This window comes from Eucyclogobius newberryi, unplaced genomic scaffold (assembly GCF_026437365.1).
Source record: "Eucyclogobius newberryi isolate DKJ021-1_F unplaced genomic scaffold, fEucNew1.0.hap1 SCAF_21, whole genome shotgun sequence".
In the NCBI taxonomy this organism is placed as follows: Eukaryota; Metazoa; Chordata; class Actinopteri; order Gobiiformes; family Gobiidae; genus Eucyclogobius; species Eucyclogobius newberryi.
In genome coordinates, this window is record NW_027315846.1 from 19,824,739 (window position 1) to 19,849,538 (window position 24,800).

The window sequence follows — 24,800 nt, forward strand, 5'->3', positions numbered from 1 at the left end:
GGGCTCCGCGTGTTTATCTTCGGCGCAGTAAATGCACGAGGAGCTTTATCCAAGAAAGAAAGTGAGCCAGAGTAGCCTTCACATTTTTGAGCATTTAATTCATGTTTGAGTTTGCATCGTCAGAGGAAGTTACACCGGCTCAGCTCTATTAATAAGTTACCTTTAGTTGTACTGATGTAAACTTCACTTGCTGTTCTACGTGAAACAAATCATCCTCCTACAAGGTTTGAGAACATTATTGTCAGTTTTACGTGGTAGCATATGTGCATATGTTGCTGACATAAATGAACCACTGTGTTATGTGATGTGAAAAGGATGTTGCGGCGGCCACAGCCTTCAGACTCGGAGTCGGACCTGTTGGTGGAGCAGCAGAGGTTCCTGAGCTCTGGAGCCCAGGCCGCTGCCAGTGTGGTCCGCCGGCCGGACAAGAGGAGACCGCAGAGTGGAGCCACAGACGAGCATGGGCAGAGGGATGTCGTCTCCATAGAAGGTTTAACATTCACTCAGCATCTAGTGATGTGTTGCATATACATGGGACTTTTGTGGTACTAAACATGTGACTTTTGCAGACCTTCCAGATGAAGTGCCCTCTCTGACCCCAGCTCCACCAAAGAAGTCCAGGGTCAAGTCCAGCCGTGTGACCTTTGAGCTTGACGATGCTGAGGAACAAATGGACAAACATGACACTCACATCAGTGCTGTCCTGTCTAGAATAATTGTATGTAAATTAAATACATGTCTTTGTTTTGTATGTTTCTTTGGCTAATTTCTTGCAAACAATATCTGTCTTAAAGGAAAAAGATACCAGCTCTGTCCCTGTGTCACTCCCGGAGTTTACTGGTTTGGCGTTTCCCAAAGTTCTCCATCGCTCTGAACATTGTGAGGTAAAAGTAATGCATCTATATATTATTCAAGAGATAAAATAGAAAGTAACTCATTTTATTTATTGGAATACACTTTCGTTTGATAGATGCCAGACGCTTCAGGTCCTGGTTGTAAAAAGAGCATCTTTGCACGGCAGATCACTGCTAAAAGAAAGGCACGGTTCAGTGGTCCAGGTTTATCTTTTCAGGCACAGACAAAGAAAGACTTGGTGGTGGGGTGCAAAATGGATACAGGTTATTATATTCCATCCAAAATAATATTTCTGTTTGTGCGCTTATATCTTCTCTGCCAAACAGCTGTTGTATGCATGTGTTCTCTACAGATCAAGCTGCAGTGGCGGGCTCCAGGCTGATATCGGGGCAGGGTCTCATGGTGCCAAGTGGCTCAGAGGAGATCTTGAGAAATCACAGAGAGAACCAAGAGAAACTAGAGGGCATGTCGGAGTCGGAGATCTTGAATGAGCAAAAGAAACTTCTGTCTCGACTTGGTACACATTTATACACAGCACAGCAGAAACAAACCTGAATTAAAGCTGCTCTTGCCGCCTTCCCGCGTGACCACACCACTATTTTGAGGGCGTGTTACGCGGAAACCGTAAGGAATATCAATATATGTCTTTAGATGCTCAAAGTGTTGTTTTGAGCTTGATCGGACAAAAAACCTAGGACAAGTACGATTTTGAAAAAAAAAGTCAAACGTGGCGGCGCCACTTTTAATTCGACATGGCTGACTTCCTGTTTATCATAGAGCGATGCTGCCAGGTGTGTTTTATTCGTCAAAGGTCAGATGTCAAAGGTAGCTCTATCACTGTCCCAAGTCTCATGTGCCTAGGCCAAAGATTAAGAGTTTCATGTTTTTTCTTTTTTGAACTAGTCGGCATTGTTGCGACGGGCGTTCTTGCAACCTCCATTTTATTCGGGTCGAGCCGATCGCGTCTATGTCCCCATGTGGGACTTTTCATTGATGTTCAGGGGGTCAAAAATGTCCGAGTTGTGGCAAAATTACCATGAATAATAATAATAATAATAATAAACCAGGCAATAACGATAACAAAGACTCGTCGCATTCCATTCCATGGAATGGCTCGAGCCAATAATATTCTTGTGAGTTATATGATAAACAATTGTAGAAGCCCTGCATACTCTCCAATGCAAATAATCTTTAATGTTTATAATGATGAGGATTTATACTGTCCAACTATTATAAGTGGAACCTACTTGTTTCTATTTAAGTAGTTTACCATAACATATTCATTAATTGACTTCAATTTAACGTTCATTGAATTTTTTCACGTATATAGAATTATATATTTAACTTTCCATGTGATAAATGTTTCACTCATTGTCCCCTGCCTTAGATCCAAGGCTGGTGGAGTTTATAAAATCACGTAAAGCCCAGAACAGTCCACCCTCTGCACCAGCACCTGGAGGCCAGAGCACTCCTCCTCGTGACGCTGTGGCTCGTTCATCAAGTGCTCATGTGGATGTGGGGATGGAGCCCGACCAAGAATCTGTCTCTGGTAATGTGCCTTTCTTTGATCTCAGCATCCCTTGTTCTGATGAATGGATAAGGACATAAATATTTAAATTGACAGGGAGAAGTCATCTCTTTGTTGGCATTACTTATCAAAGTCTACTTGATTTTGATGCTAATGTAAGCTCAATGAACAGTGTTGTGTGTAGAAGCTGACCTGCCAGTGAAGCCTCACAAAGACTGGGTGCATATGGATAAACTGGAGCCTGAGAAGCTTGAGTGGATGAGAGACTTGCCTCCACCAAGGAACAGGGGAACCAATAAAGTAGGAGAGTTGTATTCTTCTAGATGTTTTTATTTTAATCGAAAACTCAACATGTAGTGCGTTTTGGTAGGCCATGCAGGCACGGTTCAACTTTGCTGGAATGCTGATCCCACCCACAGAAGACCTACCCACTCACCTGGGTCTGCACCACCACGGAGAGGAGCCAGAGGTCAGAGTTGCTACATCTGTCACACTATGGGCTTTAACTGTTGGACCCTGCTCGCTGTTAATTGTATTAAAGACTTTCCATCTTTTCTGTTCTTCACAGCGAGCAGGGTATTCTCTCCAGGAACTGTTCCTGCTGTCCCGTAGTCAAGTGATCCAGCAGAGGAGTTTGGCTCTCAGCACTCTGGCTAATATTATTTCGAAGGTAACCTCTCGCATACTAATAACATACTTTGGCATTAGGTTTATGTACGTATAAAGATGGCCTGAAATCAAACAACTATTCCTGGTTTATGGGGCAACCTCCACAACCACAGTAGATTTAGTCAAACACTCATACAAATAGTAGTATGTGTATTGTATTTTATATGTACAATCTCTTTCCTGGTTACTCTCCTCCAGGCCCGATATGGCGAGTACCGCTCCTCCCTGAAGGGCTGTGTGCTCCCCTCTCTGCTTGATGCTGGCCTCCTCTTCCTGCTGCGCTTTTCTCTGGACGACAGTGTTGAGGGCGTAGTGTGCGCTGCCGTGCACACGCTACATGCACTACTAGTGTGTGCCGAGGAGGAAGTAAGTTTATAATCTTCTAACACAGATTCTGGTACAAGTGGTGTTGAATATCCATCATTGTTCCTCCACTTTGATGACCCTAACAAATGATATTCTTGCAATGTTCCACATCAGGCATGTATGGACAGCACTTTCTCTTGGATTAGTGGCATGGCCTCATTTCCTCTGCTGCCATCTGCTGATGAGGAGGATGATGATGAGAACGAGCCCCTAAAAGAGACCAAAGAAAAGCAAAATGACAAGAGTGACTATGAGGTGGCACGGCAGGATGTTGTAAGGGTAAGTCTGTGCACCCTGGCCATGTTCTCTTATTTGTTACTGACTTGTTAGATTTTTTTGTTTTAAGGGTTTATTAAAAATGAATCTTCTTCCTCGACTGCGATACATTCTGGAGGTTGTCTGTCCGCCTCCTCACGTCATCCATAACATAATGGAGATCATTATTCGGCTTGCGAGGCACTCCACTTCCTCTGCCACTCAGGTGCTGCCTGTTACATTACAGTCATGATTACACACTAGCTGCATAAAAAGAATGCATGCATGTTTTTTGTAAACATTTTAATACTGTGCATGTATCAGGTGTTGGACTGCCCTCGTCTGATCGAGGGAATTGTGCGCGACTTCCTGCCCTCCTCTTGGTTGGCCCCTGGCCCAGCCCCTCCCAAGTCTCTATATGGAATCCCTCAAACCAGTGCGTTGAAATTGCTTCGAGTGCTGTCCACAGCTGGCAGACATCTCTGTGCCAGAATAGTGAGTGATTATAATTTGAGAGCTTCTATATTCTGATATATATATATATATATATATATATATATATATATATATATATATATATATATATATATATATATATATATATATATATATATATATATATATATATATATATATATATATATATATATATATATATATATATATATACACACATACATACATACATACATACATACATACATACCGCTCTCTGAATGTGGCTGTGTGTGCTCCAGTTAAACTCTTTTGGGGTGAAGGAGCGTCTCTCCTGCCTGCTCAGTGCTGAGCCCGGTGACCTGCTACTACAGGAGGCTGAGGCTTTAAGGATCTCTACTGAGGCTTACCGACTGTGGGCTGTGGCCGCCCGCTATGGGCAGGCCTGCGACCTATACCTGTAAGTGCACGTACACTTTGAGATACTGTTTAAAGGTATTGTCATTGCATATATCATTAGAAACGCATATGTATCCCTTTGTTCCAAGTGATTTGTATCCAGCCTTACTGAAGTCCCTCCAGTGTCCTGGACCCCTTACCCCGTCAGAGCCTCTGTTAGAGGAGCGGCTCCAGAGGCTGCTGGCCCTGGTTTGTCTGCTCACTCAGATCACGCATACAGCTGGGTGCCACCAGGAGCTGCAGACTGCTATGCTCAGGTTAGTTATCAGACCCCGGCTTGGCACATGACTTTGTTCAAACATTGTTAATGTATTTTTGAACTCTACACATAGTTCTGGTGGTGAACAGTGCCTGCCTCCTCCCCCTGTTTGCTGGGAACATGTCTCTGGACTGCAGCAGACCTTGGTGTCTCACTTAAAGAGCTTTTTGAAAGGACTTGATGGTGAGGCCCAGAAAGAGATCAGCCTGGCTCTTATTCCTGCATACCTCATCTACCTACAGGCTTATTACCATCAACTGTCTCTACAGGTACAGGCTTCTTGTTTAAGCATATTCACTGGGCACAGCTTCTATAGATTACAGACTCACAAAAACATAGTACATACTAAGTAATAATTGACAGTGAACATTGATCAATTTAATTACAGCTTACATTCACTGTGGCATAGTTTCAATAAGCTTCTGCTAAGTTAAAAGTTTATTCCAGTGTTGCTTTATATACATTAAAAAAAATATATAATGATTGATGATGTGAGAGAGTGACCACAGCACAAATTCTTCTCCAGCTCGTCCCAAACACTCTCACTGGGGTTCAGATCTGTAGTAGATTCGTTTCTGGTTCTCAGATGTTTTCTCTGCCCGATGCCAAAGATCTGACTCTTCTCATACACATTGACATATTTTCTTTGACCACGGGATTTGTCTTTCCACATGGTTGTTTCAGAAATGAGAAGCTACTCATTGCATCAGTTTGGCTTTCAGCTGCAACATATTATTTAAACCTATCAGCCATACAGAGTATAATATCTATAGGAGACTCGTACCCATTTGCTAAGTTGAATCCAGGTTGCAACATTTTTTGGACAGGCACTGTATGATGGCACAATCAAAATAATGTTAAGGGTAATAATTGAAACCAAACATTTCTTCACAGAAGAGCTTCAGTCCAGTCCACACCCTGGAGGAACTGGAGGGGCTGGCATCAGAGCTCATGACACTGCTGTCCCATCGTGTGGTACAAGAGCTCATGAAGAATCTTAAGTGAGTTTCCATATGAAAGGGCTTTGTGTGGTAGGTATGATGATATATCCGTGTTAATATTGTTTATATTGCCTCAGGTCTTTCTCAGCGGTGTGTAGTGCTCTCCAGAACCATGGTGAGACCACTGCTAGTCTACCTGGCCTGTCTTGTCCGGGATGGAAGGACTCTCCTGGGCCGGCTTCTTCCACATCTCCCCTCCCCCTGTTGACAGGACTGGCCTTTCTGCTGGACACAGTCACATCCATCCACAAAGGCCTCGCATTAAAGGCAGGGAGATGTCTGTAAGACCTAGTTGACTAATACTCTGTGCTTGATATGTCACAATCTTTGTCTTTTTCTCTTTAGTTCACCAGTCTCCTTTCTGAGCCTGTTCTTGAGTACCTTCATTGCGCTGCCCGTGCCACCCCTACCTTGTCCCTCACTAGAGCCTGGCTCCTGCGCCACGAGCACCATCTCCTGTACCTGCTGCTGCGACTGGCACACAGGCTGGTACGCTTCAGCCACTCTGCTGCAACATTATAATCTGGATTACTGTATGTTTACCATCGGGAATTCTTTGTTAATATTCAAGTATAATAATGATATTAATATTGTGGTAACATGAGGAGTGTCCTCACATGACCCATGTTGGTGAAGTTGAATACATTTAAAAGACTACACTATTTGTTGTAAACTAAATCCCATTGCTGGTGCAAAAATAATTGTTTATATGGTTTGAATAATTGTTTTAATGTTTTTTTTGCTTTGTTTTTTTTAAATCTGCAGGTTCCTGTTGATCCAGAAGTAGCCAAACAAACTCCACTCTTCCACCAGATGGCGCTGGTTCTGTTAACTTGGCTGCTACCAGGAAGTGAATTCCTGGCTTATGAGCTTCTCTCAACCATCATCTTTAGCAAGTCCTTCATACCGTGAGCAATTCTAATGTAGTTCTGATTCAGTTGTAGTCCAGTGCTTTCTTTGATGTTTGCATGTAACCCTTGTAACCTACTATGTAATAGGCTAATTAATGGAAATCCTTAATATAATAAGATCTAGTTCCAAATCAAAAAGTGTGATTAATTTCTTTAAAGAATGACGCGGTTGAAATTATTTGTTGTTGACTTTGTTTGTCTGCAGAGAGGGCCACAGTGGAGGACCAGAGGCAGTTGAACTGGGGGAGCTCAGGCTCCAGGAGAAAATCTCCAGCTCTGGTCAGGCCGTAGGCTCATTGCTTAGAGAGGCCTGTGCCCAACTGCCCTCCATCCGGGCCTGCTTTCTGACCCATTTGGCCCATTTGGAACCAGCTGTTGCGGTGTCCCAAAACTCACTCTTCGGTCGAACCCCTTGGATCACATCTCAGTTCCTCCCAGAGCTCAGTGGTCCCACTGTGCCTTCTGATTGGCCCTACCTTCCCTTAGTGAGCCTGTATGAGCGGGCCGGGGTGTCTGAGGGTGGGGGTCTGTCCGTGGAGGAGCTGCCCCCGGGTGCACTGATAACTGTGACCCACTGCCTCCAGTGGCTGCTGATGCTGGACGTCTGGAGAGAGGAGGCTCTAAAGGTACTATCTGATTATTGCCCAAAATATGTCCCATCATTGTTTAGACATGAGCTTCCACCACAGCTGGTTTGTGAATGGGCAGTAATAAAAGTGATTTAACATTCTTTGTTATTTTTGTATTGTTAAAACAACATTCCTGCCTCTGACAATATGCTGAATGTCCTCCCTGCTTTTCTCACCATTTCACACTATACTGTCCTATTCAATAAAGCCTATATGCCAAAGAAGACCCACAGGAACACATTGACCTGCCTGACTCTGATTAAATGATCGCGACAAAATGTTCTTGTTGCAGGTGATCCCGGCTGTAGCCAAACTGGCCCGTTTGTCCTGTGTGTTCCTCTGCTCCAGTGACCTGTTCCTCGAGAGACCCATCCAAAGTCTCACGTGGGCTTTTTTCCGGCTGCTCACAAGGTTCATTTCTCAACGCACTTCCTCTTCATATAAACATAGAACTTTGTGATCATAGAAGATGTTTCTGTTTTCAGAGAATCCCGGCTGAATTCTATGGACCTGAGCATCCGTCCCCCAGGCCTGGCCTCCTTCCAGGACCTGTACTCAGCCCTACTGGCTCAGTATGAGGCTGTGTCATTTGGGGACCCGTTGTTTTGCTGTTGGATGCTGCTGCCTTTGCAGCGAAGGTCCAGTGTGGATCTCAGACTAGCTGTGTTTGGAGAGCACGTGGGGATGCTTCGCTCACTCAATGTCACTATGGAACAGGTAATATTATTGTCAGTAAACTGCATTACACCCTACAAGTAATGCAGAAATCATGTATTGTTTGATTCAAGTTGTTTGAAGTTAACTTTTAACATTTGTGTCTATTTTAAGTGTTTTTTCGAAGTCTTTAAAGTTCTTAAATTCCTTAGCTGTCCATCCCCCTGGAGCGCTACACCTCTCCCCCTGAAGACTGCCTAGCCTTGCTGCGCCTGTACTTCCGCTGCCTGCTCACAGGAGTCCTGAAACAGCGCTGGTGCCCTGTCCTATATGTGGTTGCACTCTCTCACATCAACTCCTTCATTTTCTCCCAGCATGCTGCATCACAGGTAACATACACTTCACTGTAAAGCTATATATGTCTACAAACGTTCTGACTCTTTTTTTATTAATATAAACTTCAGGTTACCATTAGCCTTGCTGGAATTTAATTTACAGTAATTATTTGCAATTTGTTTTTAATCATCTAACTACAGTAGTTGTTACATTTATATAATATTGTATACCTCAGTTCAACTCTCCATCATTCAACTCTCCATCAGTCTAATGCACGCCAAAATGGGCTTAAGGATGCACATTTATAAACCTCAAAAATCATAAAAAGGCTTTAATGCAAATCAAAGATGTGAGTCTAATGCATAACAGAAAAGTGGTGTTTTTGAAGGACAGGAGATTGATGTTAAACCCATTTTAGAGGAGCCTGGAGGCTAGAGCCCGCTGCTCATGTGTAAGAGTTCACATACTTCACATAGTCAGACACTCTAAGCTGCTGAAGTGAGGGGAAGCATACTAAGGAGGATATATTATTTCTTCATATGTCTAATATTAGCCAAGTGTAGGTCAGAATTCTTCAGAATATACTCTATTCCCGAGGTGTTTTTTCTTGGCTCTAACTCTTAATCATGCACAGCGCCTGTAGTGATGTATGTATGTGTGTTACAGGAGGTGGAAGCGGCTCGTGTCAGTATGCTACGGAAAATTTTCTACCTGACTGATGAGGTAGCTCTGCCCCAGACTCTGTACATTCTTCTGCTTTACTCTTCACTTCCATTTGAAATACTTACGACAGCTCAGTCCCGTTGCTCTGTGTGCGACTACAAAGACACTAAGCTGTACAGCTCAGTGTGGCACGGCTTGATTCCCCTTCTTTGTGGAGTTTGCATGTTCTCTCCGTAACTGCGTAGGTTTCCTCTACCACTAAAACGTGTACAATAGAGTCCACTCTGGGACGAGGACTCTCCCGAAAGAGCAATTCTAAATCTCAGTGGGACTTTCCTGGTTAAATAAAGGTCAATAAAGATATAAACCTATAATTTATTTTTGCTTTATAAGAGTGATAAGAGTCTACAAGAGCACACCCCACATTAATGTTAATATGGTGTGGTTTAAGATGCCAAATTTCAACAGTATCAAATTTATTACCAAATATGTTTCAATTATTATTGTGTCGCTACTTCCATATCTTAGTGCATATATTCAACAAAAAACAGATGGACAGTATTCTTTGCGTGCTCAAGACTCAGTGTTGCTTTCTGTTTCAAATGTTGGCAAAGAAACAGGTAAAATGGCATTTCATTCTGCTCCCTCAACATGGAATAAATTACAAAAGGTTTGGAAACTGATTTAAATAGGTCAATTTAAACTTTAAACTCCCATTTCCAGACCTTTCAACAAAGATTTAAACTTTAAATCTTTGTTGAAAGGTCTGGAAATGGGATTTATGGTTTGTATGGTTTGTCTATGTGATAGATGTGTGTGTTATGAATGATCTGTGCTGCTGTCCTGAGATCAGAGTTGTGTGCTCTCTGAGAACACATATTAACTGAACACCTCTGGTTTCAGGTGTTGAAGAAGCACCTTCTGCGGTTTCGTCTTCCCCAGCAGCAGTCAGACTGTGGTTTTGACCTGTACGAGCAGCTGCCTCCCATCAGGACAAAGCGCTTGGAACAAGTCCTGGGTCCACAGGACGCCCCCCAGTAATGACACTGGCCACCAAGATCAGAGTGAGAAGTGAGAGAACAGGGGACACGTGCTATGATCCTTCGCCATGTGAATAGGCCTGTGCTGCATTAGTGGAGAGATCTAGCAGTTCTAAACACTAACAGAAGTGTTTATATACTGGCAACAATCATAATTTGTTTCGTGGGTTTTTATGGCTGTCTTGAAACCACAAAACAACAAATGGTAAGAATAAAAAAGCTGTGGATGGACTATCAGATGGATTGAATAATTGATTCCACAAATGTGTCCATTGGCTAACATTTTTTGAATTACTGTTAGTCTGTACATAAAATCTACTCTGTCCAATGAAAGCATGTTTAGAAGTGCCTGGGAATAAAATCGGATTTTCACCTAACCTTGTCCCTTCTTTTTATTTGATCAAAAATAAGAGTATTTTTTTATATGACTAAATAAACATTAAAACACGTTAGCAATAATAACACAAAGGGAAAATAAAGTTGTATTTGTGCAAATGTTCAAACATGTTTTCTATAGACTGGGTAGTGCTGTGTTCACTGCTTCTGTCATTGATCAGGACCTCATTTAGTGGCTCTTTACTGACGGAGCCCATTAATGCTCATTGATGAATTACTGTCTTTGTTAAACATGGGAAATTGGAAAAATGCCCAGAGGGTCTACTCACTTTGATAAAAGCCTGTGGTGATCAATGCAGCTCAGTTTAAGAGCCCACCACAAGTTAACTGTATAAGCATGAAAAAACACTGCCTTAACAGAAGAGACAGTTTTATTTATTAGAGTTGTGCCTGATGATCTCTGTGCCAGATGTTAATGGGCACAGAGACCTACTTCACTTTCAGACTTATTGTGGTTAATTTAGTTGATCTAATTTCGATCTAATTTAGTGATCAAAAGTGTGTTGTAATAAGTAAAATGTTGTTAGTACTCTATAAAGGAAAAACATTGCCCATATGTTTCTTATACATTGTGTTAAAGAATATGTTTGATAGATGTTCTCGATTCTTACTCACTTAAGCCTTTTTCATAAAACTACATTTTTTTCTTTTGCTTGAAATTTATTTGATTATGAATGACTGACTTTAACGGAAATGTATTTACTTTAATTACATACATTATTATATTATAACATATTTAAAGGTGTGATAATTAACTGGTGGTATCTAAAAAACACATTCTGTTATACTTAATTTTAGCTGTCTGGTTGGCGTATGACAAATTACAAAAAAAGGAAATGAATAAAGCGGTAAACAAGCTAATGGGACAAAGCAGACCCCCTTTGTCACATACAGAACACAACCTCCAAGGGCCCTAAATGACCAGATCTTTACCTCAGAGCTCTCAAATAGAAGCCTGCGAGCAGCCATCTACGTAATATGTTCTTCAGAGTTTGGATAGACTGAGACGTAGTGTGCTTGTTTGTGAGAGAGATCTATAGATGTATCTATAGTAGATGTGTTAAATGGTGATGAGAGAGAAGGGAGGACATGCAGTAAATTGTCAGAGCTGTTATTTGAATTCTCGCTTTAACCATTTGACCACTGGGCATGTATTTCTACTTTTCAGTCCAGTAAAAAATGTGGTGGAGTAGAAAGTGCGATACAGTTCTTTTCTTTCTGTACTTAGTTACTTTCCACCACTGCTAAAAAGCAAGTCAAAGTAAAAAAGTATAGTATTTTAGTATTTTCTCCATTCAAGAAAATCAGTCATGTCAAATGCCTATTTAACCACCTTGACTCTTACAGTTTTAATCCAACTCTTCAAAACCAGAAATGCTTTGCCTTGCTTTGGGGCTGATAGAGCTGACAGATGAAAACGAGTGAGGTCCTTCGCTTGATGATTAATTACTTGGATATTACAAAATAAGAGATATGAATTTTGAAAAGGTTAAAAGTGCACTGTGTAAAAATGTATAACAACTCAACCTTTCAACCCTCAGAGGGCATTATTTTTCAACAATCTTTGTTGTTTGAAAAGTGTGTGCAGATCCCCCTTTATGATAATGAGGGATCCACCCATACCACGTGTGGCCCTTCTGAAGTAATGGCTCCCTTGTGAGGAGCAATCAGGTGAGGGAGGGGCAGGTGTGTGAGAGCAGGCATAGGTGGGGGAGGGGCTGCACCCCTGATGTTGATCTGAGCTGTTGCAGTCATGAGTTCTCAGACGAAGATAAACTTGGGCAAATCTGCAAAGATATTTTGTCTAAAATGGCAACTATCAACATGGAGCGGGTGTTTCAGGAGTCTAAAAACTGAACTTTTGAAACCAGGCCCCAGAGTGCAAAGATCTCAAAACGCTGATTTGGCATCTTTGCCGTTAAGTCATATCCGCAACTTTTTTGTGAAGGTTGCATCATTGCAACTTTACAACACCGACAGCAACAACAATGGTGCTGTACGGCAGACTTTTTGTTTAACCGCTCTTTCTCTATACATTTCATTTGAAGCCAACATGTTGTTGTTGTTGTTGTTTTAATTATTTCATTTCATGTCTTTGTGTTACTTTTTAACTGCGCCCCCAAGGACCTGGCATATGGATTACAATGTATTGAGACATCTTATGTGAATGTACACATTTAAATAAATGGTTCCATGTTTACACGTTTTTAAAAAAGATTGTCACAGTTTTGTCTCCGTGTGGATGTGGCTTGAGGTACAGAGGAACCTCCTCACACAGATGCTTTTCACTTCTGCACTATCTACCAAATATGTCCCACATAAAAAGCCTTCTTTTGAATATGTTTATTATCATGCCAGCTGTACATTCTGTTTCTGTCAGTGAATCAATAATATTAAATTATTCAATAAAAAGCAAATAGGAGTACTTAATAGGTGCACTTGAGTAAAAATGAGTGACTCAACAGCCATGAAAGTTTACCATTTATTGAAAAATATAATTTCTAATCAGTTTATTGTAAGTTTCTCAAAACAATATAAGAGAAGGCAAAGGAGGAGATCAGGAAAATGGTCATTTAAAGATGTGTATCATTGGGATAAGATTTGTAAGGTTTTTTTCTATACTAATTGTAATTTCAGTACCCCAGTGTTTCAACTGTCTGCTCTGAGCTTTGACCCTGGATTCTGCTGATCCCCAGGCAGATTTTCTACCACTACTCCAGCCAATACTGGCTCTTGGTACAGTTCAACATGAGACATGACTTCAGAAGGGCCACAGGTGGTATGGGTGGATCCCTCATTATCATACAGGGAACCCAAGGCCGTGGAGGACACGCCTACTCACCAGAGCACAAACGTTGGATCAAAGTGATCATATTGACCGCTGGATACCACATGACATATAAGGCTTGTGGTTTAGTGTTATCTAGTGGCAAAAATATTATACTTAGTTCAAAAAATGTTTCCTGTTCATACATGTGGGGTTCAAAAATGTCACATAGCCCTTTTTTCACAATAGAAAATCTGCTTCTTGCTACAGTAAATACCACGATGTTCTACAGTTTAAACAGGAAGTCAATGAATCTGTTTCTATTAATAAGCCGTTTTAGATCACCATGGGGTGGCACTGTTTAGTCTGCATTGTCCAACATAGTAACATTCCAAACTGGACTAAATGAGTGTCAGCCGGTCATAATGCCATTAGGCCGCCGTAATTCAGTGAAACAGATTTGATTAAAAGCAGGAGGCTGTTCTCTCATGTTGGACATGAACAAAGGAGTCATTCAGCCGCAGCTTCCGCAGAGCTCTGCCAAACAAGCTGAGTGAGTGGAGGGGGGTGCAGGAGTCACACCTGAGGGAGGGGCCTGTGCAGCAACTCACACCTGAGGGAGGGGCCTGTGCAGCAACTCACACATGAGGGAGGGGCCTGTGCAGCAACTCACACCTGAGGGCGGGACCTCTGCAGTGACTCACACCTGAGGGAGGGGCCTGTGCAGCAACTCACACCTGAGGGAGGGGCCTGTGCAGCAACTCACACCTGAGGGCGGGACCTCTGCAGCGACTCACACCTGAGGGAGGGGCCTGTGCAGCAACTCACACCTGAGGGAGGGGCCTGTGCAGCAACTCACACCTGAGGGAGGGGCCTGTGCAGCAACTCACACATGAGGGAGGGGCCTGTGCAGCAACTCACACCTGAGGGCGGGACCTCTGCAGCGACTCACACCTGAGGGAGGGGCCTGTGCAGCAACTCACACCTGAGGGAGGGGCCTGTGCAGCAACTCACACCTGAGGGAGGGGCCTGTGCAGCAACTCACACCTGAGGGAGGGGCCTGTGCAGCGACTCACACCTGAGGGAGGGGCCTGTGCAGCAACTCACACCTGAGGGAGGGGCCTGTGCAGCAACTCACACCTGAGGGAGGGGCCTGTGCAGCGACTCACACCTGAGGGAGGGGCCTGTGCAGCGACTCACACCTGAGGGCGGGACCTCTGCAGCGACTCACACCTGAGGGAGGGGCCTGTGCAGCAACTCACACCTGAGGGAGGGGCCTGTGCAGCAACTCACACCTGAGGGAGGGGCCTGTGCAGCAACTCACACCTGAGGGCGGGACCTCTGCAGCGACTCACACCTGAGGGAGGGGCCTGTGCAGCAACTCACACCTGAGGGAGGGGCCTGTGCAGCAACTCACACCTGAGGGAGGGGCCTGTGCAGCAACTCACACCTGAGGGAGGGGCCTGTGCAGCAACTCACACTTGAGGGAGGGGCCTCTGCAGCGACTCACACCTGAGGGAGGGGCCTGTGCAGCAACTCACACCTGAGGGAGGGGCCTGTGCAGCAACTCACACCTGAGGGAGGGGCCTGTGCAGCGACTCACACTTGAGGGAGTGGCCTGTGCAGCAACTCACACCTGAGGACGGGACCTCTGCAGCGACTCACACCTGAGGGAGGGGCCTCTGCAGCGACTCACACCTGAGGGAGGGGCCTGTGCAGCAACTCACACCTGAGGGAGGGGCCTCTGCAGCGACTCACACCTGAGGGAGGGGCCTCTGCAGCGACTCACACTTGAGGGAGGGGCCTGTAACAACACTAGGCGCGTTTGGGATAAGCAAGACCTGCACAGATCCGTTCAGTGTTGATCAACGTTGATCTGAACGTGGTGCAGCCAGAGAAAGTTTGTGTTCGACTTTACCCCAACTTGCTCTGACGTCGCTGATGAGTTGAAAATCCAAACGGGATCAACCAGCAAGAGCAGCCGCCGCAACTCCAGTGTGTTATTAAATTTATAATTAAAAGCTTATTTATTTACTAGGCAATGGTTTGATCCTTTTCCCATAGGCTTATGCAATGAAAAGTCTGTTTAAGCCCATTGCAGCCATTAAATCTCGTCGATCATCAAGACGAGGCGCAGCTAAACACGAATGCGGCAAATGTTAATTTGCATTCTTAGCTTGTAGAGAAGACCAGGTCAGAATGATGCATAGCTCTTCAAAATGGTGTTGAATTATTTACTACAATTTGTGAAGTGTTTTTCAGTTGCAAAAAAAGCAGGGAAAACATCTGACTGATCAGTGGAATGATGTAGTTAAGATTACCCTCGGGTTACAGTGCGAAACCCTGGATTAATCTGATCAATACCTATTATAAATTCAGTTTAACCTCGTATGCAAAGAAACGTCTACTGTAATAAGTTCTTATCCTGTGGCCAGGCTTTCAAGTCATGGATGACACGCTTTGATCTGGGTTTCGTTTTAAATCAGAAATGTGTATAAGTTTAATACACACTCTACTCAGTCACAATGTACCCCAATGAAACAATGTACTATATTTAATTACTTCCTATTTCCCTGTGTTTTTTTTGCAGTAAAAAATTGTAAAAATGAGCTCATTCCTCCAGTGTCCCCTGGAGTTTCCCGTGCCCTGTGAAAAAGGAGCCTCTGCTGCTACTGTATTCATGAGGGCTTTTAGTTTGAAGCTTCATGTCCAGCTGATTGGCTCTGCTTCCTCCAGAAATATGAGCGAACACTGCAGTGCTTTTCATAACAGGGGCTTAAGGTGACATTCTTAAAACACCATTACTCTTATTACCAATAAATAAGTATAGATTTATTTTAGCTTTGGGACGGATGAGCATGATGACTAAGTGCCTCTGTTGCGCCAATGTTCAAAGTCCTGCTGATATTTATTTCTGATTTTCACATTTCTACTGTGTGTTTATTGACTGCGTAACCACTTATCACAAAAGAACAGGTATATGACCATGTAAAACATCCTTAAAAAGTCAAACAGATCTATGTGGTAATGTTTTGTGCTTTCTAATGCTCTTTCATGTGTCCATCTAAACCTGTCTTTTACAGCCTATTCTCTTTTACCAGCTAACTTAACACGTTTTGCTTTGCCGCGACATCCGTAATTGTGAGGTGGCTTTTACGGTCACAAAGAGGCAGAAATCTAACGGATTCTGTTGCATTGATGGCATTACGCATGAGGTCAGGCGCTTTAGTCGTTCAGCACTAATGAATTGGACTGAGAACCACTCAGCGCTGGCCAATCAATACTCTACCGTTAGCTGTCCAGTGCACCCACCGGCTAACTCTGTGTTACCTGTCTTATCTGGCACAATAGAGAGGGGGGATTTTGGTCGGGCCAATATGCACTGTGTATGTCTATTTGATAAACTGTAGAAGAAAAGGCAGAGCTGTCAGATCCTGAGCTACAGAGTGTCTCTGTTCCAGCTCTCGTCCACAGTAAGAGGCTGACGTCACAGAGCTCACCTCCTGCTGGAGCTGTGGAGCTGCTGTGGGCCAGCTGGCAGTGAAAAGCACATGTGCATGAACCCACGCTGTGCATCCCATAAACTTGTGAGATCAACACTGTGCGCATCAGACACAAGTAGTTTGTCAAATCGTTCTTGAATAAGTACAAACAGAAAGGGCAGGATACATAAAACCATAGTGGATTGTGCGCACATACCGTTCAGAATAATCTAGCCAATAATAATTAATTAATTCATCACAACAAAGCCCCCTTTTTCACTTTTGTACTGTAGACAGAAGAGCTAACACACACAGCGTGTTTCTATGTATTTAACCGCATCTGGTTCTGCAAATAGATAAGCCAAAAGAATTCACATCGATGTTGGTTTAGACTAGACCCAACGCACGCACCAATGTCACATGACTCTGGCACTAACCTTTTTTTTCAAATACATAGAGCAAAGACTTTATAAACCATGCAAAACATGGCCTAGCAGATGCACACTGACATACTGACAAAACAACTATGATGCTTGGATTTGTTACGACAAGTGGAAGCAAACACCTTTTGCAGCACTGTTCCACTTCCATGTGCATATTTGGATGAATCAGAGTGAACATAGTAAGTGTTGAGGGGTTTCCGCAGAGCAAATCAGTCAGCTTTTCATCTGCTGTTTTTTCACCAGATTCAAAGGGACCATAAACAATTTGTGGCTAAAATTTCTTGGGGCATGTCAGAAGCCATCAAGCTGACCCAAACACTGCCATAGAAAGCCCACCAGAACCAGCGAGAATATAAAATACTGCATTTTAAACAAGCACTGGAACAGTCTGTATGTACAGGTACATTGAGTTTGGTGTCATGAAGTGCTTTATAATAACAACTCTGGGGAACTTTGTGATGAGGCCCATTTGTCACACATTCCTCCTGAGCACTCACATGCAACCGAGAGAGAGCCCTCCTGTGTGGACAGTTCTGCTGCACTCTCATCTGATGTTGTAAAGATAATGGAATCTATAATCCAACAGACTGGGACTCAATTCACAACTTGCAAGTGATATTAGGGTTTGGGGAGGTATTGTAGAAATATTATATACACCAAAAACTAAAATGTATCAGTATAATGATTATTATAGTTATAGTTCAAGAAAGATTTGTTAATAATATGTTTTGCTGTTTCATACAACAATTCATAAAAAATATACTTATATTAAATATATGTTTGTCTTCCAATGATGTTCCCTCCTCTAGCACCTCCTCCTCTGTTCCCCATTGCCTGAGCACGTCATCTGTTGGGGGCTTGTCCTTGATGTACTTTGGATCTTGGATGTTTCATCCTGTTTAGTGGCTCTCACACTCACTAGTCCACTTAGTTACTTACGGTTAGTGTACAGTCTCAGGGTGCTGGATTTGGGTTGGAACCCTCCATGCATGGTGAGGAACTTTCACGCAGATGTGGTCGGTATCCCTCCCTTTGGCCACCTTGTTATTCCTGCAGGGTATATGATCACTGGCAGGGTAGGCTTTATTGTCCGGGAACTTGTTCTTGCCATTGAGCGTCTTAGGACTTGCCTCACTCGTTGTAGGTATTTGGCTGTTGCCGCTTTCCTCTCTGTGACTACTCCCTTATATACTGTGTGTATACACAGTGTGAACACTAGAGCAATAGAGGCCCAGATCTACCACACCAGACAAGACCCAAGGTGTAGGCTGTGCAAAGGGGGTGGGGCCCTGAGACCATCCCGCACATAACTGCAGGGTGCAAGATGCTGACAGGGACAGCACATGGAGCGCCATAACCAGGAGCTGACATAGTGTACAGAAACATCTGTGCAGAGTACGGGCTGGAGACCCCAAGGACAAAGTAGGAAACACCTCCAAAGGTGGTGGAGAACAACCGAGCCAAGGTCCTCTGGGACTTCCAGACAAAAACAGACTGAATGGTAAAGGCGAACCAACCGGACATAATGGTGGACGACAAGGTGCAGAGGAAAGCCGTGGTGGTGGACATTGCGGTACCATGGGATGGTAACATCCGGAAAAAGGAACACGAGAAACACGTGTCATCACAACACTAGTCCAGTTTTAGGAGTGTTCGACTCTGGCACATCACTAGTATCATAAGCAGTTTTTGCACAGCTTTAGAATAGCTTTTTTGAAAAAAGTGAAGGAAGACAAGCAGAGTCGAACTGCCAATGCACAGCCAATCAGCTCTCATCCCATAGTGTCATATAGCAACACGTCTCTTTCTAAGTGTGTGATCAGTACATGTTTTTAGTCACAGACAGTTGCAGTGCTCTGATTTAGGCACAAAGTACTGCTTTCACAATACACTTTATAAGGAGAGGAAACAAAATGTATTAATTTACCCTGCCTCATCCACAGATTATGAAAAATACAGCTTTAGTTAATGGACATTCAAATTTAGTTATTTGTTGTTTGTTGGCATATTTTCTAAACTAGATTGATGTTGCAGAATATCATTAAGTTGTGTAAAATAATGATATTATAGACCTTTTTTAATGAATCTTTTATATTCAGACAGGTTGGCCTCTTTTTTTTGCTGCACCATCTTGGCTGGCCTCCGAGATAATGAATGTGAAACTAACTGTGAAGATCTTGCATAGTGACTTTATAAATCTGCAATATTTTGGTGCCGTTTATAATGTCGCTTCCTGGTTGGACATGGGCAGCAAATATGACAAAGATATTTCCTTAACTGCATCCAGTTTGTAAACAAAGGCCAAAATCCATTTAAATCACACAAAAGTTATGATTTGACATATAATTACACCTGACAGTTTAAACTGTCATAAGTTGCGTGCCAATTTTCTCTGCATTTTTTACGGAACTGTGCTTTTTGGTGACATCACAGAGGTGGAGGTTTTCTGTTACAGCGGAACCAAGAAACTGTGGTGGATCATGGGGGACATGGAGGACACGAAGGATGAAAGTTTTGCTACTGTTGACTCCAAAAGTAGTCGGGAATGAGGGTAAGGTGATGCGTTCATTAATGAGTGGAATCCAGTAACACTAACATCGAATCTAAGTTAGGCAGTGGGTGAAATCAAAGGTGCGACAGCTCTTTGAAATGGCTTGCTGCTGGTTGTGTGTAAAGACGCCGCTCTGCAAAGGAAGGCAATCAAGATTAAAAGTCTGGATGGAAAGACAGTTATTGTTTCAGAGATGCACCATTGAAAGCAACAGCAACAACGGAAGTAACTCCAAAAATCTAAACTACAGTGGGTGATGGTAATGTAACACTATAGATACCAACCGCCATAAAACACAAAAGAACAAGAAGAAGAAGGTCTACTTCTTAGAATGTTCTTTTATTTGTCAAATTTTCTCTCAAACTACAACTTGTCAGATGAAAAACGATGTACTATTATTTACCATAGGGACCATCTCACCAAATAACATCATAATTTGAAAAACATGTGAATCTGTCATATGGGCTTTAATGCCATGCTGTGGAACATTCCATCTCCATGGAGACAAGCAATTTATACCTTTAAGCAGATAGAGGCTGTCCTCCTTTTTTTCCTCTCTATCTTTCTCTCTTTTTCTCTCCATTTTCTCTCTCTCTCTTTCTCTCCCTCTTTCTCTCTTTTTAACTTTGTCTCTCTCGTTCTCTTTTTTTTAAACGATATTGCGTAAAACACATAATTAAAAGACGTAAAACTATGGAAATTGTACAACTACAGTGGTTGGCAATAAGTGCATCTTTTCAGTTGGCTGCCACCCGAGAAGGACTGAACTTGTCCGCTTCGGCCGGCTGCACATGGAGCACAGCATTCGGACAATCCACTTGGTCACCAGGGACTATGTTATGTGCCCAGTTTGTGCAGAGTAGTCTGATAATGAGGGCACTTAGAGGACATAACCTTTGCTGTATGGAATGCTCACTGCCATTTGTGTAAGGTGCGTGTCCTCAGAATACACAACATGTTTTCCTTTACCTGATCCACAAACTCAAAGAATGAACCAAAAAGAGCCAAAAAGGATAAAGTAATACTTGTGAATCATATTTCGCTGTATTTATGACCTGACATTCTTTCCAAACTTTTCATGGGTTTAAGTTTATCTGCTCCTCGGCCTGATGTATATTTAAGAAGAAATGTCAAGAAATGAGACCCAAGACAAAGCTTTATTTCTCCAGCCAATTCAAAGTAATGAGCTTCTTGTAATCCAATCAGCTGATTCAATTTGAGATGATCCCGGGAAACTGCATCTGGATAAAGGTCAGTGGGGTGTGGTGACGCAGGGCGCACTGTGACTTAATAGTGACTTAAGGAAAACCCAAAGTTCACACTTCAAGTAAATGAAAGGAGGCCAGGTGTGCCTTTTAACTCAATGTACATTTTTAACTGGACATACCCAAAATGTGTACTTGAATTGCATTTTGTATTATGAAACATAATAGATATTACGCCACAGGTGCCGCCTGATTGTTAGAGGAAAGCACACATGCCTGCCATGTGGGTTTAAATGTCCTTTTCTAGTCTCATTCTTATTTCACACTGCACTGTTTGGTGGGGCCTGGGGGCCAAAATAATAGTTATATAATTATCCACACATAACTCTTTATATTTATTTATTATATATAGTGCCATTCTGCAAAAATCTCATAGGTTTAAAAGAAGGGGAAGGGGTTTTCCACCTTCAAGGAATTTAAAGCACTTCACCAGGCAATGTGTGTGAAGAACACAACAGAACCTCTGGCACCCCACTGACACCCCACTGTGACACCCAAATCAAATCAAATCATATCAATTTATTTTTGTAAGGCCCAAAATCACAACAACAGTTGCCTCTGAGGGCCACAGGGAGAAATGAATCAACAATGTCTGTGGTGGCGAGGGAGTCAGACAATGTCTGTGGTGGCGAGGGACGATGTCCCAGGGTCCTCTGTCCTTAGACTCTCCTTCTCGGCCAGGAAAAACTACAAAAAAAACCTCTTTGGGAAAAAAGCGTAGAAACCTGGAGGAGTTCCAGTGAAGGAGAGATCCGACTCTCACAGACGGACAGACGGACACGAGGGAGACTGGAGCTGGAGCCACTCTCCGATCCTCCTCCTCTCTCACCCTGACTGCACCAACATCCCGACTCAAAACTTTTGGCGACAGAGCATTCTCCCGAACAGCACCCCGACTCTGGAACTCCCTCCCCCAACCTGTCCGCCACTCTCCCTCACTCACAACATTCAAATTCCGCCTAAAAACATACCTCTTCACCCAAGCCTATGACCTCCCCTACCCCTAGCCTCCTCTACCCCATTGCCTACTCTTCTACCCCCTGTTACATCCCCATCTTTTTCTCTCTACTTCTTCTGTCTTGTTCATTTTATCTGTATATTAATGTGTATTGTACGTGTTGTCCCCCCTGTCTGTAAATACCCCCCCTTTTTTATTATGTTCAGCGTCTTTGGGTCACTGAAAAGCGCTATATAAATAAAAGTTATTATTATTATTATTATCAATCCATATATTTATCCATCAACTGCATTTATCTATCGACTGTATCTATATCTATCCATCCATCCATCTAGCTATTTATCTTTTAATCTATTTATAGGAACTTTGATTCTTTAGAAACACTCACGCTAAAGAATCAAACATCAAACTGTGACTTAGTTGAACAGGGCAATGGCAGAGAACTCATCTCGCGTTTACTGTATGGGAAGAGGAGGCTGTGGTTCTGGTAGGCCATGATTTTCCTTCAAAGCAAAACTGTCACAAGGTTTATAAAGGAAGTGTGAGGACAATCCAAACAACAGCTGAAGGCAGTTTCCAATACAGACCAGTCCCATCGCAACATTACAACAACATTCATTCTCACAAGTTTGTATTTGTGCACCTCGAATCAATAGTGCTACATGCATCAATTAAGCTTCTGCCAGGTTACTCTTACCATCATTTCTTACAACAAATAATGCACATTTCTTTGCTTCGTCACACTCTGTCAGCAGTCTGTCTGCTTCAGGAGTCCACAGGGAGTAGATTGATGGTCTTACTGAATGTACTAGTGTACTTACTATGTTACTTGAACAGCAATCCATAACTAAGACCTTTAAAACCATCATTAACAACAAGAAGACGGCCTACAGTGCAGGCAGAATGGAGGGGATGTCAGCTGAAAGTGCAGATGAGGCTGTAGGAAGCAGCAGGGGAAATATGGAGTGGCATGAGGAGCATCACTGGATACAAGCCAACCAGTGGTGGAGGCATCGAGGGCAGTGTGGACAAGGCTCATTTGTTCAATAGGTTTTTTAATTGCAATGGAAATGCAATTGCTGATCAGCTCCCAGATGTCTATACAGCAGAGCAGCAGTCACTCCTCTCTCGTCTTTGTTTCTTTATTTTTGGACTATTTCTTCCGCTGGTTGGCTGACAAAAAGAACGTTCCCTTGGGGAGGAAAAAAGTAATGTAATTTAGTAGGACATAATTTGGACAATCATCCTTCCTTATGTGAGCTGTAAACTCTAGAATTCATTACCCACTGAAATAAAGTGCATCGCTGAGGTAAAGAAGTCCACCTCCAGACTTAACCTATGGCTGAAAGAACATGAAATCTGTACCACTTGGAAGTGTTCTGAAAGTGCACGAAGAATGAGCAGTGTAGCTGTATACATTTACCACAGATTTATATATTTATGAAAATGGAAATGTGTTTTAATGTCTTATATCTGTAAAAAGTGTAAAAAATCACAACCAGGGACGGGAGTTGAAAATTAGTTCTGGCTATTAACTTTGTATTTATCGGATTGGCTAAAAGCTTTGTTTGTAACAATGTATGATTGCATTGTCCCAGTTAAATAAAAACATAAATTCTGATTTTGGACAGAAGTTCGTTTTACCCTATGTGCATGAAAACATACAACACAACTTGTGACTCTTATCAGCACACGTGTATAACAATATAATGTCTAGGTCAACTTGGATGACCCAATACAAGTTAATCAGTTACACTTATTCCTGCCTTAGTAGAGCATGAACAAAGACTTAATTCATAGTGAATAAATAGATTTAATTCATAGTGAATAAATAAATAGAACACTTCTTAAGCCTAACCCTAAACTTAACCATAATCAAGCTGTTACTAAGCCTGAATCATGCTTGATAAACTATTTGTTCATTATGAATGACGTCTTAATTAAATTGAGGAGAAGTTATAATAAAGTGGTACCAGTAAATCTTCCCTCTGGTTGTGAATCACAGCATCACCAACAGTGTCTACTGTCTGTTTGGATCCATTTACTGAACAGTTAGATGCCACTACATCCAAATAACCCGCATAACTGTGTTCAGAGTTAAGCTGCAGCTGTTTGACGCAAGGAAATGTCATTTTACATTTGTTATTGCAGGGCAACAACAGTGTATTTATATTGAGTAAATATATGGCGCATACGTAATTAGTGCTGAGTCTGCGCAGTGATAGTCTAAAATAAACTTTACATTTAGAGTTTTGTCCATTCAATCTAAAGTTTAAGTGTAAAAATACAAAGCCCCACACACTGCAATGACGTCGACAAACATGGTCAATTGTTGGCTGATGCTATGTGAAGTTATAACGGGACAACTAACCTTTAAAGTGTCGCCAGATAAAGGGGCGTGCCGTGGATTAGACACGCTGTGCGTCACATTGGTCTTCAGACGAACAGCGTGGCGTCACAGACTCTGCAGCATCAGCAGCATCAGAAGAGAGAAGAGAGAGAAGAGAGAAGAGCCGCTTCTCCCGGAGCCCAGCGCCGGAGCACCGACACTAAAGGAGGAACATGGAACATTTCACACTCTGCACTGCTCTGCTCTCGGGGCTTATTCTGATGGGTGAGCACAATTATGAACTTGATCCTACCATTCTTTAACATATTACACCTCATCTATAGTCTGCCTATCGTGTCGCAAAATGTTTCTCATATTAACTTTTTAAATAAATAGCCAATCCTTAAAACCTCCAACAGGTAACGTGACGTCATATGAGTGAATTTAACCAGCGCATAGTTTGTTCCCGTCCTCTGACTCTCTGACGCACTAAACCTAACAGAGCTGACTGTTTTTGGCATCGATATGCTCTGGCTGCAGCTGTGGTTC

General features: G+C 42.7%; 1 protein-coding gene across 1 annotated transcript; it reads left to right on the top strand.

Annotated features, from left to right (window-relative positions):
* Positions 1–2: 2 nt before the first annotated feature.
* Positions 3–19,697, top strand: rpap1 (RNA polymerase II associated protein 1). The gene is given in 29 exon segments (XM_072457438.1): positions 3–224; positions 315–490; positions 570–718; positions 795–884; positions 971–1,118; positions 1,208–1,372; positions 2,243–2,404; positions 2,568–2,683; positions 2,754–2,852; positions 2,952–3,053; positions 3,251–3,418; positions 3,533–3,697; positions 3,765–3,899; positions 3,998–4,168; positions 4,411–4,568; positions 4,657–4,824; positions 4,900–5,095; positions 5,721–5,827; positions 5,905–6,094; positions 6,173–6,316; positions 6,593–6,735; positions 6,944–7,364; positions 7,660–7,778; positions 7,853–8,084; positions 8,234–8,410; positions 9,024–9,080; positions 9,924–10,049; positions 10,051–10,084; positions 19,582–19,697. Coding segments are annotated over 28 exon segments (4,233 nt in total). The 5' UTR covers positions 3–224; position 315.
* Positions 19,698–24,800: the final 5,103 nt, after the last annotated feature.